Source organism: Phodopus roborovskii, unplaced genomic scaffold, assembly GCF_943737965.1.
Source record: "Phodopus roborovskii unplaced genomic scaffold, PHOROB, whole genome shotgun sequence".
Lineage (NCBI taxonomy): Eukaryota > Metazoa > Chordata > Mammalia > Rodentia > Cricetidae > Phodopus > Phodopus roborovskii.
The window spans coordinates 11,805,816-11,826,560 of NW_026126525.1; the positions used below are offsets into that span (position 1 = coordinate 11,805,816).

Sequence of the window (20,745 nt, forward strand, 5' to 3'; positions counted from 1 at the left end):
TAAATAATGTTAAAAATTATGTATCCGACAAGATTTTGAAATTTTAATACAACACAGTTCTCCTTGTATAATGTTATTTATAACATTGCCATTGCTCATTTATACAACTATAGGTTTATTTTTCTTTTTAAAAAACAAAATCTGAAATAAAATAATCAAAACCAGCATGATAATGCATCATTTTGGAAGAATTTTCAGAAATATCCAAATTATAAATTAACTTTTGCTATGCTTTTCAAAGGTTCTTTGTAGATTTAAATGCTACATTTACAAATTCCACATTTACCAAAAGGTAGATTCCTCCCTTCTTTCCCACCTTTTTGTGATAGAGTGAACTCAGGGCCTTCCCATGTGAAACATAGGCTCTAATACTGGGTATATCTAAGTCCCTGAAGAATTTTACTTTCATAGAACTAAATAATCTGAGTTTTAACATCATACAGAAAAATAAACTAGTGTAAATATCGAAGGACACTGTGGAATAGTAATGAGGTAATACTAGATCATGGAGAGAGGTTAACAGAATCAAAGGCCACAAATGGACTTGCACAAATGAGAATTTTAGTGTGTGGAAAAAGTACCATACAACCACCAGTGTGTTATAGATAGACTTTAAAATACTGGGGCAACTAGATATCTGCCTAGAAAACACCAAGTGGGAGCTAGCAAGATGACTCAGTAGGTATAAGTGCATGCTATCAAGCCTGACAACTTAAGTTCAATCCCCAGAACCCAAGGTAGAAAGAGAATGGATTCATGAAAGTTGTCCTCTGACCTTCATACCCATGCCATGCATGCTAAGGTAGGCAGGCAGACTTGCATACATGTGCACTTAAAATAAAACTTAAAAAAGATCAGTGGGTGTGTGTGGCATACAGTTCATTCATGAAAATGGAAGATAAAAACACGCACAGGAATGAAGATAGGAATTTAAGTACTCTACAACCCTTAGAGATCACCCTTCTAAGAACAACTTATGAAGCAGAAGCCATCAAAGACTGATTTTAAAAATCCAAAACAAGAGTTAGAGAGATAGAGAGTTAAGAGAACTTGTCAAAAGAAACACTACATGCAATAAATCACACACACACACATATGTGTGTGTATATATACATATATGTATATATAATAGCTGTAAACTATATCAAAAGATAACAGTTAAGCTCCTTAATGTGGGCAGAGATTAGGAAATACAAAATGAGCCCACACCTCTTGTCAGAGCCTACAGATCTGAAAACAAATGGGGACTGAACATATTATTTAGGGCATCCTGAGGATTTAGTCATTAGAAACCACAGATTTTATTATTATTTAGGGCATCCTGATAACTCAATCATTAGAAACCACAGATTTGAAAGGATTAAAAAAAAAAAGCTGTAAATATACAGACATTTAAGTTTTTTGATTCTTATGGGGAGAAAAGGAGAGGGTGGAGTAGAGGAAGGACAGGATGGGGAGAAGGAGGGGTAGTACGTGTGAGCACACATGAGCCAATGTGGTGTATATGTGCATAAAGGGTGTTAAGAATCTTCCATCCCTTTCTCCACACTATTTGTTGAGTCAAATGAGCCTCTCACTGGATCTGCAGCTCTCCTTTTTGGCTAGACTGGCTGGCTAGCGAGTCCACGGGATCCACCTACCTCCAACCCTCAGTGCTGGGGTTACAGGTGCACACCACCACATCTAGTTTTTATGTCAGTACTGGGGATCAAAACATAGGCCCTCATGCTTGTGTGGTAGGCACTTTACTCACTGAGCCATTTCATCAGCCCTTGTCTGTCTGTCTGTCTGTCTGTCTGAGACAGGGTCTTGATGTGCATCTCTGGCTGGTCTGGACTCAACTATTTATAGCAAGCTGGCCTCACACAGTGATCCTCCCAACTCTGCCTCCAAAGTGCTGGGATTACAGGTGTGTACTATTACACTCAGGCACAAATAAAATATTTGAAGTTAATGCAAATAATCTTTAATATTAGCTATTATGCTTTTCCAACTACATTTTCTAAATAAAAATCCTTTTTACCCCATTGTTGAGCATTTTTGTACTGTTCATGTAAACATAAAGCTAGCACTTAAAATATTTATGGATTTTTGCATGAAAATAAGGTTCTAAAAGTTGGACATAGTAGGTCTACCTATAATTATAGCACTGGGGCGGGTTGGGGGGAGGCAGGAAGGTCAAGTGTTCAAGGCCAACCTCAGCCACATAGTGAGTTCAAGACTAGCTTGGCTTACATGAGACCCTGTCTTATGATCAGATTCAATTTTAGCAGTGGCTTCTAAGAACAAAGAATAAGAGCTTTGGTGAAATTACAAAAATGCAATTTGTTATGAGTGGTTTAAAAACACAGCCAATCAATTAAAAACTTAATGTCTGTCTTTTAAGTGATTGACATTTACACTTACAAAACATATAATAATATCAAAAATTCTGGGGCTGGAGGTTGTGGTTCACTGGTAGAGCACTTACCTAGCACATACAAGCCCTGAATTTGATCCCCAGAACCATATAGGAAAACAAAGAAGCAAAAACTGCTGGTAAAAGTTGTCAAATATGTGTGTGTGAGTTATAACTCCATGCTAAATCATACTCACACATGAAAATATAATTACTAGCCAGACCTCACTTATTGCTACCTGCACTTACAGCTGAAACACATAACTAAACAAGGATGCTAAGATATACTTTTGGTTTTTGTTAAATACTTTGTCAAAAGAAAAACTAAACCAAACATAACATAAATAACATTCTCCCTCCAACACAATAAAACCAATATGGTAGGTAGTTGCAGCATACGAATTATACCCAAAATAATCTATAATACATCTTTAAAACTCATTGTAATTACAAAAATTTTCCTATTGCACATTTTAAGTATGTAAATAGTAGAAAGTCACACATTCTTTCTTCACATAATGATTAAAAGACAGACTTTTATCCCTAATGTGACTTTCAGTTGTTTTAAAGAAACAAGCTTGGGGGACAACACAAAGAACCAAAACTGAGGAATCTGAGGACAGTGCAAGCACCCCGGGAAGAAGCCCAGGCACACAGGTTTAGTTGTTCCCACAGTCTTAGTAACCAGTCCAAGAGTGATTGGAGGAAACTAGAGACCACCTGTGACAGACGAGCTTGCCAACACATGAAAGTGTGAGTAGAACAGAACTTTAAACAAGCTGTTAAAAACCAACTGCAAAACCCAAGCCAAGAAGAAGCCCCGTCAGAGGAAAAGGCCTCGACTTATCAGTGTACATACCCGTCTGTCGATCTTATCACCCTGCAAATTATACGTCAGACATTATTCATAAACATTGCTTTAAATAACCCAAGTCCAGAAAAATCCCTCAGATATGCTTAGTCTCTGCAAACCTAAGCCGATATGATACTAAGTGACAGCAAAGTCCTAATCTATATAAAGATGGCACATAAAGGTTCATTTTATAGTGTTGTGACTACTTTCAGGGGGTTAGACACCTCCACCTTAGGCCTTCACATTATATAATCATTACAATTACAAAGCTAGGATGCATCTGTGGCAACATGGTCAGAGAGTTTTCATGACTGACTTAAACACAGTTGTTTTCAACAGACAAGCATTAAGTAAAGATTTACAAATTTTATTTATTTTTTAAATCACTAAGAGACAAGTGATAAATTTGCAAATGAAGTAAACCAATTTAAACTGTATTCAACTCTCCCCCCATTATAGCTATTTTAAAAGATTTCACTTATAACTTCTATGGATAATGATAATATTTCGTTAGTGAAAACACTCAAAAAAGGCCTAGTAACTGGGGGTATAACTCAATGATAGATGTTTAGTAAGCATGAAGGGTTCAATGCCCAGCAACACAACAAAAAGTTCAAAACAAAGAAAAGGCAATGCAAAGTGAAGTTACAGGGTGAGGCCATGACACAGCACTGTGGGGGGTGGGGAGCTCCCTCCACTGCTAGGGCAGGACACAGAATAATGGGCTTATCCATAATTTAAGTTTCCTTCAGGACTCTGGCTTCAAAGTGTGCTAAAGCATGGCTTTAACTGTTCAGAAGCAAGGCTAAGTGCATGTGGATCAATCATGTACTAGGAGACATGCCCAAGGGCCTTGGCAACCATGTATCACTTGTTCTCCTTAAACAGATGAAGGAACAAAACATTTTTAGTTACACCAGTCTGTATCTTGCTATGACTGTGAGAACTCACAGACACTGGAAGTATAAGCTGTACATACTGTATATGTAATAGACTGCTGGTTTTTTTTTTTTTGTGTTTGGGGGGTGATGACCAACTGCTTCAGGAGAAAAGATGGAGGCACAGAACTATGAATCGTACTTATGTTACTTTCCTCAATGGATCTGAATTCACTTACTGAGAAGAGAAAAATAACAAGAAGAACCCCAGATAATTTAAGAAGGAAGTAAATATACCTGTGCCAAGAACTTGTGTCCTATCATAAAAAAGTCCTTATCACTATTTGCAGAATTATTCCTTTAGAAGTTACTGCTTCCATTCTACAAGACTTCCTGGTGTCAGAGAGCATGTCCTTTCCTTCTCTCCCTTGCCTTCTGAGGGCCCACACTCACTCTGGTTGCTGACATGACCCCTGAGCTTACACACAGGAGCTGTGTGGTCCTCTCCACCTTACCTGGGAAAGGATGTTGGTACACTGCTGCAGCAGGGACACCGGGGGGTTGCCGATGCTTGTGGCCAGCTGAACCCTGAGAAGCTGCTCCTTCTGGGTAGCGTTCCCTTGCAGTGCATGGGCGAGGGCCACAGCTGCACACCAGTTTGAAAGAGAATCTGTAGAAAAGAGGCCTCCACAGAGCAGCTGACCAGCTGAGACTGAGCTACCTGTTGCTGCAAATTGACAGAAATGTTACACACTGGCCCTGTGGAAAACCCAAACTCACAAGGTTTGACAGAACCATTTCCTACAAAGGAACAGTATAAACATTGTTACCTACTATCTAAGACTTTCAAACACAAAGGAACAGATGACAGATGCCTTTCTGTCATCAGATGCCTAAAAGGGCAGCCGCACAAAAGAAATACCAGAACACTGTAGGCATCAGACTGATGGTAACAACACAGAAAACTATTGGAAAACAACATTTCTAAAACAATTGGCACATTATTTCAGTACTTTCAGCATCTTACTTTCATTCAGAGAAAATATAACTTTACGGTAGCATCTTTTACAAAAACAATTTTTGTAAAACACAATGGACTTTGAGTTTCAAGATTCCATTGATTTTTTTTTCCCCGCTGAGTAGTATTCCACTGTGTAAATGTGCCACATCTTCTTTATCCATTCTTCAGTTGAGGGGCATCTAGGGTGCTTCCAGGTTCTTCCTATTACAAATAATGCTGCTATGAACATTATGTCTTTGTTGAATGGATGTGGATCATTTGGGTATATGCCTAAGAGGGGGATTGCCTGGTCCTGTGGTAAACTAATTCCCATTTTCCTGAGGAACTGCATATAGTGATTTCCAAAATGACTGTATAAGTTTGCACTCCCACCAGCAGTGGAGGAGTGTTCCCCTTTCTCCACATCCTCCCCAGCATAAGACATTGGTGTTTCTAATTTTAGCCATTCTGACAGGAGAAAGATGATATCTCAGAGTTGTTTTGATTTGCATTTCTCTGATGGCTAAGGATGTTGAGCACTTTCTTAAGTGTCTTTTTGCCTTTTTGACATCCTCTATTGAGTATTCTCTCTTCAGTTCTGCACCCCACTTTTTAATAGGGTTATTTGGTGTTTGGGTGACTAGTTTCTTAAGTTCTTTGTTTATTTTGGAGATCAGCCCTCTGTCAGATGTGGGGTTGGTAAAGATCTTTTCCCAGTCTGTGGGCTGCCGTTTGGTCTTGTAAACTGTGTCCTTTGACTTACAGCAGCTTCTCAGTTTGAAAAGGTCCCATTTATTAATTGTCGACCTCAGTGTCCGTGCTACTAGTGTAATGTTCAGGAAGCAGTCTCCTGTACCAATTTGTTCAAGGGTACCTCCCACTTACAGAGATAGCTGACCTGAACAAGGGGGAGCTCACGGACCTCCAGACTAATAGCTGGGAAACCAGCATTGGACCAATGCAGACACCCTGAACGTAGGTCTCAGTTAGAAGGCCTGGGCAGTCTAAGGGACCTCTGACAACAGAACCAGGATGTATCCCTGGTGCACGAAAGGACTTTGGGAGCACATTCCCCATGGAGGGATACTCCCTTAACCTAGAGGCAGGAGCAAGGGCCTAGTCCCTACTCCAAATGACTTGACAGATTTTGATGATCCCTCCTAGAAGGCATCACCCTACATGTGGAGTGAAAATGGGGGTGGGGATGGGGTTGGAGGGGGTCCGGGGCATGGGAGGGAGGGAGAGGGAACTACTGGGATTGATATGTAAAATAAGAAAAAAATAACATATACATACATACATACATACATACACACACACACACACACACACTGAACTTAAATTTTTGTCAACCTCCTATATTTATGTAATTAAAATAAACTCACTAAAGTTTCCAATTGCATTTGTCAAATTGCTCTTTAAAGTTATAAAAACACCCATTTAAACACATCAAGTAAACTGAATACTGGAGAATCCTTAAATAAAGTTTGTCCTCTTTCATAGAACAATAGACCAAATCACTGAGTATAGCTAAGGGTGACTTATCTTCCCAGTGCTAATTCACTGGTGTTTGTTACTCACTACGATTGGAGTCATGGCTCTATGTGTGTAGCAGCATATGTATAATCTTCACAATGTTTCTAATGACATCATCCCCATGTACAGATGAGTATCACAATCCCCTCACACCTTAATAACACAAGAGAAGCAGAAGATCTGCAACACATAGTCAGGTGTGGTGTGACTCAGTTCTCCTCCAATCCCATCTAAGACTTCCATCCAAGTCAAAGTATTCAAGGCTAAAATGTAGGCAAAGATTCAAATACAAGCTTGGAAAAAACATTTTACCATCTAAATATTAGTTAGAACTAAGTTACTTGCCATCAATAGTGGAAGGTAGAAGTGTTGCCACAATCTCCCCCTGTCCTTTCTGGTTTTTATATAAAAAGCACTGGAAACAGTAGAGGACAGCGCAGCGTAACACAAATGGCTGCCTTTCGTTCACCATGGACATGAGAAGAACAACAATTGCTGGTCTGTCAGAGTGCAAAGAAGAGAGAAACAGAAGCATTACAACCCAGATACACAAACTACCAGCCATTTGTTGCCTCAACTACCATAACTAGGACTCTACAACAAATATTTCCATCTTCATTTCACAAAGAAGGGAGCTGTGTCTAAGCAAGTAGTGTGATTTGTGTGTCAGCTGAAAGGTTGGTGGCTGAACCAAGTAGTAAGTACAGAAGTACACAGTCTTAGTTACTAATCCCTATCCAGAAGCACAGACTTAATCACAAATATCCTTATACTACTGGACCATTCCAAAACACACGCTGACCTTTAAAGAGAGTAAGATGGGCATATGAGACCCACTAACACCTAAGTGCTTGCTTAGCACTTCCTCACATGGACCTGCATTTCCTGATTCTTACCTTGGGGGATTTGAAGGTGCATTCACAGAAGCAAAGTAGTCCTGGTTGACTTGGCAGCCTCGGATAACTTCGGACACAGTATTTATGGTCTGTTAAGAAAGAAAAACAAAAGAACACTATGGAAAGTAAGCTAAGATGGAAAACCTGTTTCCCAAGAAAATGTTACACCTTGCCTTTTGTTTTTAAATATCAAAATTCAGACATGAAAAGATCAGTTAGAGTATTCTCATATAGAAAACTCTCTGGAGAGCCTATCAGGATGCTCAGCCAGGCCCCACAATAAAACCAACATTTGCTGGCATGGTGGCACACACCTGTAATCTCAGCACTGAGGGGTGAGAGGCAGGCACAAAGAACACAAGTTTAAGGCCAGCCTCATTTCCATAGCATGTATGGGGCCACCTGGGCTCATGAGACCCAGTCTCATACCCAAAACCAAACCAAAGATTTAACCATATGCAGTTAGAGATCTCATGGAAACTAAAATAATGATGTACTGTAAGAGGTGAAACTTATCCCCCCAATCCCCCACCTCCAAAATCAGAAGAATGATTTAAAATAAAATCAATGGACACATTTAAAATACAACACAATGAACATTCAACTTAAGGATTAAATGGAAAAAAAAACCCCTTCAAGAAAAGATAATAAGAAGAGAAACTACATTTCAAAGCAATATGTTACACATAATAAACAAGCCATTATGATCAACTAAAAATTAAAGATATTCATAGGTTCAGATTTTACAAATTTGCCTATAACTTTCTTTTAGAAAACTTAGTAAAATTAGATGAAGAATCAAGAAGTAAGGGGTGATGGGAGATGTCACTCTGTAAATATGTTTCTCTTATTGGTTAATTAATAAAGCACTGTTGGTCAATAGGAAAGCAAGATAGGCGGGACTAGGAGACAAGGAGGAGAGAGGAAGAAGTAGGGAGGAGATTCAAGATGGAGGACAGAGAGAAGGATGCCGGCCCCTCTCTCCGGTAAGATAAGACCACGTAGAAATATTTAGATTAATAGAAATGGGTTAATATTTAAGATAGAACTAGCCAATAAGAAATGCTAGTTACTGGCCAACAACTTTATATCTAATACAGCGTTTCTATGTGTTATTTGGGACTGGCGAGGCAGTGGGATAAGGCCGGCAGGAAAACATACTCCTAACAAAGGGGAAAAAGATTTAGAATCCAGATAAAGAAGGAATTCAAATCAAGGCAGAGAGAAAGGGAGATCCCAGAAGTTCAGAATGGAACCCCAGGACTAGAGATGAGCAGCTGGACTCCAGCTTGGATGGAGCAGAAGGATGAAGTGTGGTGAGGAGAGCACAGGGTAAAGTTACACAGAGCTGTAAAACGTAGTCAGAGCTTATGTAGTTAGACACACAATATGTCCTCTTCCACTAGATGGTTTGGCTTAGCAGGAACAGTGTGGATAAACACATTAAATACATAAACTCAACACAGCCCAATGGCGGATGCCTGTGATATCAGCACTGAGGAAGCTGAGGCAGGAGCACTGTCTGGATGGAGTTCAAGGCCAGCCTGGGCGAGAGTGGTACCCTGCCTCACAAATGTTATAGCTCTACATAAGTCCTACAAATTTAAACATACATAAAATAATCCTGCCATGACAGGAAGAAGCAAAGTAAGAGTATGATTGGGTTAGGGTGAGGACAAGACCAACTTAAATTGGAGAGAAATGAGATCAAAGATTATTTGTACCTTTCATGTGTATATATTAACTAACAAATACAATTAAAAGTTCTATTTCATTTATTCATTTGTGTATGCATGTTTGCATGTGCCACGATGCACATATGGAGGTCACAGGACAACCTTTGGGAATTGGGTCTCTCCTTCCTCCATGGGTCCCTGGGAACCAATTCACCTCCACAGGTGTGGCAGTAAACATCTTTACTGCCATCTTGTCAGCCCAACAAAAGTAACTGAAACAAAGTATCTATATTCTGTGAACTAACGTCTTTATTCTTATAGGTAAGAAACAGACAATGCCATAAATCAAGGCAAAAATGTTTACTATTCTTTGAGTTAGCCTGTTGAAGGAGACTAAACAATTTCGTTCTTTTTTTTTTTTTTTTTTTTTTTTTTTTTTTTTGAGATAAGGTTTCTCTGTGTAACCCTAGCTGTCCTGCAACTTCATTTGTAGACCAGAGATCCACTTGCTTCTGCCTTCTGAGTGCTGAGATCAAAGGCATGCACCACCACTGCCTGGCTAATATTTTTGTTCTTAACATTAAAACTATACACTCCGCCATTAAAGACTAGGCTCATAACTAAAAATAAAACTATAAGCTCCTCCTGTATGTGGTTTGAAATAACCTGAGGAACGTTTGCTACTCTCGATCCAGAAAATGCCACAGAATTATGCAAAGCAAGAGGTGTAAATCCGTGTCCACTTTTAAGAACACTGACACAGCTGCCTGGGCCACTGAGGGTTACTTACTGAAGTCACCGAGCTGTCAGATGTCACTTTAGAGAAGCAATGTTTGGAGTGAGGAAAAGGAAGGGGGAAATGATATAATTACATTATCATTTCAAAAAACATTTATATATTGCTATTAAATATGCTCAATAAAATTAATGAAAAACTTTTCCAGATAATCACTGTGGTGGTTTGAATAGGTATAGCCCCCACAGACTCATGTGTTTGATGTTTAGCCTATGAGGTGTAGCACTATTAAGAGGTATAGCCTTGTTGAAGGTAGTGTGTCTTTGTGGAATGGGCTTTGAGGTCTCATATATGCTCAAACCAAGCCAGTGACACAGTTGCTTCTTCTGCCTGAAATTCAAGATGTAGAACTCTTGAGTTCCTTTTCCAGCCCCATTTCTGCCTGTATACCACCATGTCTCACCATGGTGATAATGGACTGAGCCTCTGAAACTGTAAGCCAGCCCCAATTATGCTTTCCTTTATAAGAGTTGCTATGTGACCAGTGGTGGTGGTACACACATTTAATGCCAGCACTTGGGAGGCAGAAGAGGTGGATCTCTGAGTTTCAGGCCTGCCTGGTCTACAGAATGAGTTCTAGGACAACCAGGACAATTACACAAAGAAACCCTGTTTCAAAGGAGAAAAAAGAGTTGCTATGGTCATGGTGTCCCTTCATAGCAATAGAAACCCTAACTACAACAATCAGCTAAGCTTAACATTGGATATTATGGAACCTGAAGAACAGAATATGCCTTTTGGAACTAACACTGCCATTATCATGTAGTAAGTGAGGAAGCTACCATAGAAATGGTTAGCGAATGCAATTTTTCCTTAAATTAATGTCTAATTCCTAGGACCTTCAGCTTGTACAGAGTGGCCTCTGTCTGCCATCACTGACCTCAGTCAGGATATCAGCAGGAATTCCCGTAGCCATCAGGATGGTACAAAGTTGCTGTAATAATCCACATTGGAACATGGCCTTCTGGCAGCTGCTGGTGGCACCAGGAGGGTTGGTGGGAGACACCAGTACTCGGACAAGCTGTGAAAGAGATAAAATTAGTTGTTTAAAGATTTGCAGCAGCAAGGCATGGTGGTGCACATCTGCAATCCAAGCATCTGGAGGTGGAGACAGAAGGACCAAGAGTCCAGAATAGCCTACTTAGATGAGACACAGGGGAACCATGTGAACAAAACCATCAGCTGGAGCATTCTCTGTGTTCACCAGAGCTAAGCACTGCCCCTTTCTCTTACGGCAACAGGGTTAGTACATATTATACTTTGCTATTTGCTTAATGTCCCTCATGGGTGATCTGAACTCTCACAGAATAGCATGTACCTCAGTCATTTCTCTACTCAAATAACAAACATAGTATTTACAGAATAAGACATATTTGATACAAAACTGAATTGAGGTACAGGATGGCATGCTTCTGTCAGAGAAAGAGGGAACTGTCTAATTACAGAGTGGTCTGAAAGCAGCCCAGCCTGAGTTACAGTGAATTCCCTTAATATTGGCAATAGAGAGGCTGAAGCTAACAACTGGACCCCGACAGAGGACCACGCAGAGGCGAGGGCCCTCATTAATTAAACTCCGACAATTCTGTGATTACTCTCAATCTGAACACCACGTTTCAGAGACAAACAACTATTTAGGCCTAATTACATCTTTGAAATAACTAAACAATAGCTTATATTTTTACAAACTAGTCATATGTTTTATAGGCAAAAACTGTCTATACCTAACATAATATTTATGAAAAAATTTAGTTAACAAAAGTGCCAGATAAAGTCATCTATGACTTTCTAGGAGATATTCCAAAGTAATCAACTAAAACCCTAGCATTACTATAGATAGGGCTATCACAGATGCTGCTTCCCGGATAAAGAGGACTTTTGGGAAATGGCAGAGAGAAGTGAATTAATTTTTTAAAAAAGTTTGAAAGTGATGTTATGCTAGGTGTGGTGGCACACCTTAAATCTCAGCACTCAGGAGACAGGCCAGGGTCAGTGAGGAGACAGGCCAGGGTCACATAGTGAGGAGGTGTGGGAATGGGGGGGAGGGAGGGAGGGAAGGAGGGACAAAGACAGACAGACTGACTGACTGAATGACTGACTGACTGTCCGTGCTCTAAAAAGACCAACTGTGCTGCAAAGTCATGAACTCAATTATTCCATCTCTGAGGCAGAGAAAATGCTATGATGACAGAATTTCAGTTCCTTTGCCTTGGAGTTCATGGTCTTTACCAAGCATGTGAAAGGGACATTTCAGTGAGGGAGACAAGGCAAGTTTATCCACCTGTTTTGTCTTGTTCTGTTTTTTGAGATATGGTTTCCCTGTGTGACACTGACTATCCTAGAACTCACTCTATAGACCACACAGAGATCGCCTGCCTCTGCCTTGCAAGTGCTGGAATTAAAGGTGTGCACCACCACGCTTTGACCTTTCTTAAAAATAATTGTAAAATGTTCTTTTTTTTTTTTTCTTTTTGGTGTTAAGTAAACTGGAAGGAAGAGAACTGAGATCCAGAGAGAGAGAGAGGGTGATAAGATAAAATGTTCTTCAAAAGAGCTAACTTTATTTATTTTTTTTAAAAAACTTCTTATTGGTGCTGAGAACCCAACCCAGAGCCTTGTGCTTGCTAGGCAAGTACTCAACCTCTGAGCTAAATCCCCAAATCCTATTTTTAAATTTTTATTATGTGGGGAGGGAGGGATCTATATGAACAGGCCATGTGTGTGCTGGTGTGTGAAGAGGTCAGAAGAGGGCATCAGATTCCTTGAAAATGGAATTATAAGCAAAATGTACTTCCCAATATAAATGCTGGAACCAAGTCTGGGTCCTCTGGAAGAGCAGCAAATGATTTAACCACTGAGCTATCTCTCCAGCCCTCTCAAAAAGATTCTTTACATGGTTCTCTAAGACATGACACAGCTACAGGGCTCCAGGACCACAGGACTCGAGTCGATCTATCACAGAGACCCTTGCACATCAGTGCTCATGGCAGCACCATTCACAACTGCTAAGTACAGGACCAACATGAGTGTCAGCAGCAGAGGAATGGATAGAAATGTAGTATATATACAAAACACATTTTTTTTCCAGCCATAAAGTATGATGCTATGGGAACCAAGAGATAATTCAGTGGTTAGGAACAGAGGATACAAGTTTGGTTCTCAGCCCCCAAATCTGGTGACTCACAATTCCCTGTAACTCCAGCTCCAGGGAAAGTGGAGCTGTTGTTTGTAGGAAAGTGAATACAACTAGAGATAATCAAATTAAATGAATAGGGCAGTTACAGAAAAGACAAACATCAGCATGCATTTTTTGTTTTTATAATTGTTTATACTATCTATAGAACTAAGGGGAATGACAACAGGGGAGAAGGAGAAGGGGAGAGGGAGAGAGAGTGTGTAGGGGAGTATAGGACAAGCATGTGATCAGTATGTAATATATACTTTTATGGCAATAGTCTTTATAATTGCAAGTGGGAAAGGCTCCTGATAACCTGAGTAAACAAAATTACCCTACATGGGAATCACATGGTAGAAAAAGAGGGTCTCCCTCAAGCTGTCCTCTGACTTCCCAACACAAGATGTTAACAACATGCTCAATCAAGCACACTACACTACTAAAGAAAAATTAATGAAAATGCTCTTGTGTAGCACATTACTATATACTATTTTTTTTTAATCATTAGAAAAAGTTTAAGGCGGGAATAGACAAGATCTTGAGTAATTGGGAGTGTTGGGGCAGGGAGGAGGGTAGTAGGAAAGTGGGGAGGGGAAAAAGGGAGGAAGAGGAGAACATGAGGGACCAGGAAGGTTGGGTTGGGGGAAGGACAGAGAGGGAGAGCAAGGAGAGAGACCATTATGGGGTTAACAAGAAACCTAGCATTGAGGAAATTCCCAGGAATCCAAAAGGATGACCCCAACTAAGAATCTAAGTACTAGTGGAGAGGGTACCCTAACAGCCCCTCCCCTATAATGAGATTGAGGACTACCTTAATTGCCATCCTAGAGCCTTTATCCAGTACCTGATGGAAGCAGATACAGAGATCCACAGCTAAGCACTGAGCTGAATTCCTGGAGTCCAGTTGGAGAGAGGGAGGAGCGATAATGTGAGCAAAGGGGTCAAGACCATGCTGGGAAAACCCACAGAAAGAGCTGACTTGGGCAAGTGGGAGCTCATGGACCCCATCTAAGAGCTGGGGAAACAGCATGAACCAGGTCCCCTGAACATGGGTGTCAAGTTAGGGGTCTTCAGCAATCTATGAAGCCTCTGGCAGTGGAACCAGTATTTATCCCTAGTGCATGAACTGGCTTTTTGGAGTCCATTTCCTATGGAGGGATACTCTCTTAGCTTCAATACAGTGAGGAGGGCCTTGGTCCTGCCCCAAATGATGAGACAGACTTTGATGAGCCCCCATGGGAGGCCTCACCCTCTCTGAGGAGTGGATGGGGTGGGGTAGGGAGATGATAGGGGAATGGGAGGATAGAACTGAAAGGGTACTGGGATTGGTATGTACAATAAGATTAAAAAAAAAAAAAAAGGTTTACCTCTCCCCCAAAAGCAACTGAAACCCTGAGTTTAGCAAATGGAAGCAATTTTCTTTTCACTGAAAAGATCCCTGATAAAATTCTATCACAGTGATGTCTAAGGACCACATACCTGTAGCATTAAATGGAGATTGGTCACTTTCTGTGCTGACCAACCAGAATTTTCATCTCCAACTTCAAACCAAGGCTTCATACGTTGAATATATGAGCCTTCCTTAAAAAAGTTTTGATTGGAATTGTTGTTTTTTAACAAGTTTTGAAGCAAGATCAAACAATCTTCCACTACTATGCCTGGGGGGGAAACATAAAATGGCAGCATTCAGTCTGATGACATCTGGAAGAAGTTAGCCCAATGTTCTAAAGTGTGCATCTCCATGGCCAGTATGGCACAGGAGGCAGCCTGTTTTGATCTCTGCCTTCCTCCTGCCTATCTGTGTGCTCTTTCTTAACCCACTATAGAAAGCCAGCTTTCACATTCACACACACCCTTAATATCAAGTTCTCAGTACTGATGGTCAAGACCCAGAGACTAGGTTAGACAGCTATACACAGCCTTCTCATATACTGCCTTCTAGAGGCTTGTTCTTTCTACTACATTATAATTCACAAATACAGGAGTTTGTCAATGTCCTATGTACTTCCGAATTCAGGCAGAGACAAGAAACAAGACTTCAGATACGTACAAAATGGCACAGTATTAAATATTTATTGGCAAACTCCTTCACATCTTTGTGATCTCTGAGACCCATCTGACACTTATCCCTACCCCTTTTTCAATCTGGCCACTCAGGCTATTTTCACTCCACTGTTTCATCTTCTCCTACTCTGCTTACAAATACCTCTATCATGTGCATCCACACTACAGCTTCTGTTATTATCTCAGTGAAAACCCACCCATGACCTCTACCAAGTGCTAGAACAACCAAGGTTCCTGCTTCCTCTGTGAAGTATGGACTGTACAAAGCACTCACTCTCCGTATTGCTTTGGAGCCTGTCCTGAAGCTTGCTCTGTAGACCAGGCTGGCTTCGAATTCAGAGATCCGCCTGCCTCTGCCTCCCGAGTGCTGGAATTAAAAGTGTGTGCCACCAATGCCTGGCCTATTTTTCAATTTTAATAAAGTCCCATTCATCAGTTTGGGTTTTTTGTTTCTTTGTTTGTTTTTTTCTCTTAAGGATCATGCTTTAGGTACTGTACCTAAGAGTCTGCTGCTCTGTTTTACCACAATATCTATAATGGTTATATGCCCACATCACCATGCCTGGCTCAATTAAAATATTTAAACTCAAAGGAAAACAAGTTTGGTTCTAGAATGTTCAATTTTGCTGTTTTATGGCTTCCCTGAGACTTTCAAGTCTTCAACCAAATGCCTTTCTCCCTTTTTAGAGATTTACTTTGTCTTCAGGACACAATTAATAATCCCAGCACCTGGAGGCCAAGGCAAATTATCATATTGAAGGGCAGCTTGAGCTAAGGAGTAAGATACTGATGGTTTAGAAATGTCTGAGATCAAGCTTGCCCCTGCCTTAAGTTCCTCCATTCTATAAAGAACAGTGCCGTGCCTTGCCCAGAGAGACTTCATTTAAAGCAGCCTTTGACTCCATTTTGAGGCCACTCTGTACCCAGGAAGACAGGTGGACAACACCCTATTTCTAGCTCCTCCCATGAGCACAGACATGTTCCTGGGAGTAGGAAGGGCCCCCCATACATTTACTAGGGTGAACTAGGATATCTGGGGCACATTGGCATATTAAGATCATTTCAGGAAAACAAAGTACAAGAATTTGATTATAAGGTGCCAATGTGATGGATGACTCAGTGGGTACAAGTCCTGCACTGCAAGCCTGGAGCCTGGGTTTTATCCCTGGATCCTACCTAAAGGTGCAAGAGAACTATTCCACAGAGTTGTCCTCTAACCTCCACACACAGGTGCAGCCCCTCCTCCTCCACCACCCACTGTACCACACACAAACCATTTTTAGAGAACTCATCAGACACATCAAACCAAGGAAAGGGTTTGACTCCCCCCTCCCCTTAAAAGAGGGGATACTTAATACTTAGACAGTGATACTCTCACTCATTTGTCATCTGACCATCCATTATGTGCCTCAAGGATGAACAGACAGAGAACTTCCAACTGTCCCAGGGGCTTCAAGTCTACTTGGTCCCTGTTGTTGATAGTCTCCAGTAACTGTTATTTGCTTGTTCTGGTGTATAAATGCTGTCCATTCAGCTGCCCTTTTGAACCTCTAGAGCTATCCCTTCACCTTGCTCCTGCAGCTCAACCCTGACACTGTAGTTGTACTCTAAGTCAACACCAGCAGCTGCAACTCGTCCAGTGTTTCAGAAGCTCAGTTCAGTTCATTATCATATTCATACGGTCTCCATGTTCTACCAGTGTTCCTGACTTCTAAGGCCTCTTAACCCAGCTGTAGCCCCTTAGCTCTATGTAGTCCACAGCTTATATATACTTACTGAGTGTTTTATAATGTGTGATCTGGGAATTAGTCCTAGTAATTAAGATGTCAATAAAAGAACTGGTGTTGGCAAAGTGGGAGTATCTCCCTCCCAGTTGCTGCTTCTGAAACTGCAATGCCCTGGGAGTTGTTTGTTAATCAATAAACTCTGACACCCCAAAAGATTTGAAAGTGCTCATCTGTGTTTTCACACGGGGCTCTCACAATGCAGACAGATCCTGTCTTCCTGCCTACCTAGCATAGATAGGCACAGACCTTCTTCACTTCTCCTATTCAAGAGGTAATGTGCTCAGGACTCTTGTGTTACTGACTTTTCAAGGCCCACACCCTGGCAAAAGCTGCCACCGTGTAATCAAGCCTATGTACTGCTGTAAAACCATGGTGACTACCCCGACAGTGAGCAAACACAAAGCAGTCTTCAAACAGTCTCACTCTTACCTCCGTCACTGTTCCCCTCCTCTGTAATGATGTCCAGTAGCCTCTCAAAAGCATTTTCAAAAGCTACAATTTTCTGGATTGCCCCATTGCTCCTTGTTAATGCCTGTAGCAGTAAGACACCCTTACGGAGAATAAAGATGGCATTCAGTTGAGTATGAACTTTACTGGACACCTAGAAATTACTTTAAAATCACAGAAGCCTGTAATAAACAGGAGTTTACAAGTTCAAAGTGAATATCTCGCTATAATTCTCTATATATACATAAGGACAGAGGGCAAAGACAGTTCAGCAATTTGCTTTTCTGAATGTCAAGATCACAGAGGGACAGAGCCTTGGTAAGAGTTCATACCTAACAGGTTCTTTTTACTGTATATGATAAAAACACAATTACTTCATATTCATCCATCACCATGCAGTTTCCATTAAGCTGAGAGTGATCACTCTCAGACTTAGGCTCCTTAAAATCATAGTAATACAAATTATCAAATTCCACTACATTCTAACAGAACTTCTACAGAGTTCAGGAATCCTTATTGCCAATGCCTGACTCCAAATTCTCACAATGTGATTTTTAAATCAATAATAATAACAACCACAACAACAAAAAAAGAAATGAAAATCCATGCCTCACAAATAGCATTATTAGTAGATTATTTTCTTCTTTTGCTAAATAGGTCAACTGACACCAAGAAAATACAGGTATAACATAAAACAAAGATGTTAGATGTTACAACAAAAATAAAACTTAATCTCTAGTCATAAAATTAACAAAAGGCAACAGAGACAATCATCCTATTTGCCTCAAATAAAAACCAAAGCCAGGAGTTAGAAAAAGGCCAAAAGTCAGAGGAAAATAGATTTAAACCATGATGGGGTGGGGTCACAGAGGGCACTGTGTAGGGCAGATTTGTGGTGGTTTGAAAGAAAATGGCCCCATAGGGATGGTACTATGAGGAGGTGTGCTTCTGCTGCAGTAGATGTGGACTTGGAGGAAGTGTGTCACTGTGGGGGCAGGCTTTGAGGTCTTATATATGCTAAAGCTACACCCAATGGCACAGCAGCTTATGCTGCCTACGGATCAAGATGTAGGACTCTCAACTCCTTCTTCAGCCCCATGTCTGCCTGCAGGCCACCATGAAGATAATGGACTAAACCTCTGAAACTGTAAGGCAGACCAATGAAATGTTTCCCTTTATAAGAGTTGCTACGGTCATGGTGTCTCTTCACAGCAGTCCAAGATCAAAGCTGCTTAAAATGTAATAGTTTTATTTTGTACAATGAATATATGTTCTAAGAAGGAATTAAAGAATCAAGGTGGGCATCTGTTCAAAAGCAATTTTATATCTGAAAATGAAAACAAATTCTGATCACATGAACAAAGACTTAGGGAAAGAGAATTTCTTCATTTGATGGTTCAACAGCCTCTTATTTAAACTGGGTGCTGAAAAAACCCTTCAGTTTAAGATATAGTTGTATTTTATTTAGATTAAAAATCTGTTTATGTGACTGTATGTGTGTGCCTGCTTGTCTGTATACATACTGTACAAAGGCCTGTGGAGGCCAGAGACAGCACTGATTCATTGGAACCAGAGTTATAGCTATGATAAGCCTATTGATGTGGGGACTGGGAACCAAACCCTGGTCTTCTGTAACATTAGCAAATACACTTAATAGCTGAGCCACATCTCTAGCCCCTATAGTTACATTTTAGTTATGGAAAAGCATCCCAAATTATTCCCAGTAGATGGATATTCATTTAAATAAGACGCTTCTAAAAAAAAAAAAGTAAAGCAGGTATATGTCTGCAGGAGGGAAGCTCAAATTTTAAGCCCAAGTTGAACTACAGAGTGAGATTCTGTGTCAAGACAAACAACAAACTGTAAAACTATGTAAATATTGAATATTTCTTGTAAGTTACATTATTACAGCAATTTACTATCTATTATACTGCTTTGCCACATCCTACAAAGTTTATGTTTTAATTTTATGTGTGAGTGCTTGTCTGACTCTTTGCATGTATACCGTGTACATGAGTGGTGTCTGCAGAGGTGCTGAGTGCCCTGGAACTGGGTTACAGATGGATACGAGCTGCCATCTGGTGCTAGGAACCAAACCTGAATCCTATTCTTTACTGTTGAACCATCATTAGCCTCACTACAACAAAATCTGAAATGTTAAGTTAAAAAAATATATCTATTTATAATAAAATATAAATTGCTATATATAAGACATATAAGCTGTGTGGTAGCGGCGAACACCTTTAATCCCAGCACTTGGGAGGCAGAGGCAGGCGTATCTCTGTGAGTTTGAGGCCAGTCTGGTCTACAGAGCGAGTTCCAGGACAGGCTCTAAAGCAATACAGAGAAACCCTGTCATTTTGTAAACTTAGAACCATTTAATGTCTCAGAAGACAATTTCTGAGGTGGAATTCTATGTCAGCATTTCAGAAGAGCATGGAAGAAAGCTTGAACATATGGGAGTAGTAAATTTGAATAGAAAATGGTTTTCTAACTCTACTCCACAAGCAGAAGACCAAAACACAATATAACTTTAAAAGGTCTAAATGATTGGCCATCACCCCAATTTTCCAAAACTAACTTTTCTTAACTTATAATAATATAAGGGTTAAAAAAAAAAAAAAAAACAAGATCTCATTTGCAAACAGAGAAAATAAGCACCATGTGGGATTCCCCTCACCCCCAAATTGAACTTACATCATTACGTATAATTTCTCTGGAATCTGCCAGTAAGTCCATAAGTCTTGAAACACCTACAACACACAACAGTGAGGAAAAATACAGGCAGACTAAAAATGCAAACAGTGACTTAGATGACAATTAGATGACTTGAGTCACTTCTAGGAAGTAGTCCTTATTTTCTCCTCTAGATTACACAGGGGAAGTCACGTACCCATGGGGCTGACTAAGATGATCTGCTGGACTGGAGGGCCTAATTGTTTTAAGAGGGAAGTCAGGAGTCTCACGCCAGGCCACCGGACATGGAAATCAAACTCCTGCAAGGAAGAATGTCATTATTCTCAACTAACAGTGCAATGAGAAACTGCAAGTGAAAAATAGGATTTCAGTGAACTTTAAAAATAAATTTTAAGAAATAAAAAGGAATAAGAGTTAATGTTAACTGACTAAATTAACTAAAATGTTAATGATAAAATACTCTGCAAAACTAGAAATAAGATACATTATTATTTTAATAGATTACATGTTTCCTATAGCATGCATGTGGATCTCTCACATGCATT

At 40.2% G+C, this 20,745-nt stretch overlaps 1 protein-coding gene across 2 annotated transcripts in view; it reads right to left on the reverse strand.

The window, feature by feature from the left end:
- Nucleotides 1–20,745, reverse strand: part of Uso1 (USO1 vesicle transport factor) — a 60,133-nt gene that overhangs the window by 14,191 nt on the left and 25,197 nt on the right. The window contains exons 6-14 of one of the 2 annotated variants that reach the window (XM_051198269.1): nucleotides 20,397–20,499; nucleotides 20,201–20,256; nucleotides 17,486–17,606; nucleotides 14,685–14,863; nucleotides 10,914–11,054; nucleotides 7,562–7,650; nucleotides 7,011–7,165; nucleotides 4,645–4,856; nucleotides 3,258–3,278 (exon numbers count right to left, since the gene is read on the reverse strand). In XM_051198269.1, coding sequence (XP_051054226.1) covers nucleotides 3,258–3,278; nucleotides 4,645–4,856; nucleotides 7,011–7,165; nucleotides 7,562–7,650; nucleotides 10,914–11,054; nucleotides 14,685–14,863; nucleotides 17,486–17,606; nucleotides 20,201–20,256; nucleotides 20,397–20,499 — 1,077 coding nt within the window. The remainder of the gene's footprint in view (nucleotides 1–3,257; nucleotides 3,279–4,644; nucleotides 4,857–7,010; nucleotides 7,166–7,561; nucleotides 7,651–10,913; nucleotides 11,055–14,684; nucleotides 14,864–17,485; nucleotides 17,607–20,200; nucleotides 20,257–20,396; nucleotides 20,500–20,745) is intronic. The other variant, XM_051198270.1, reaches the window with a different exon arrangement.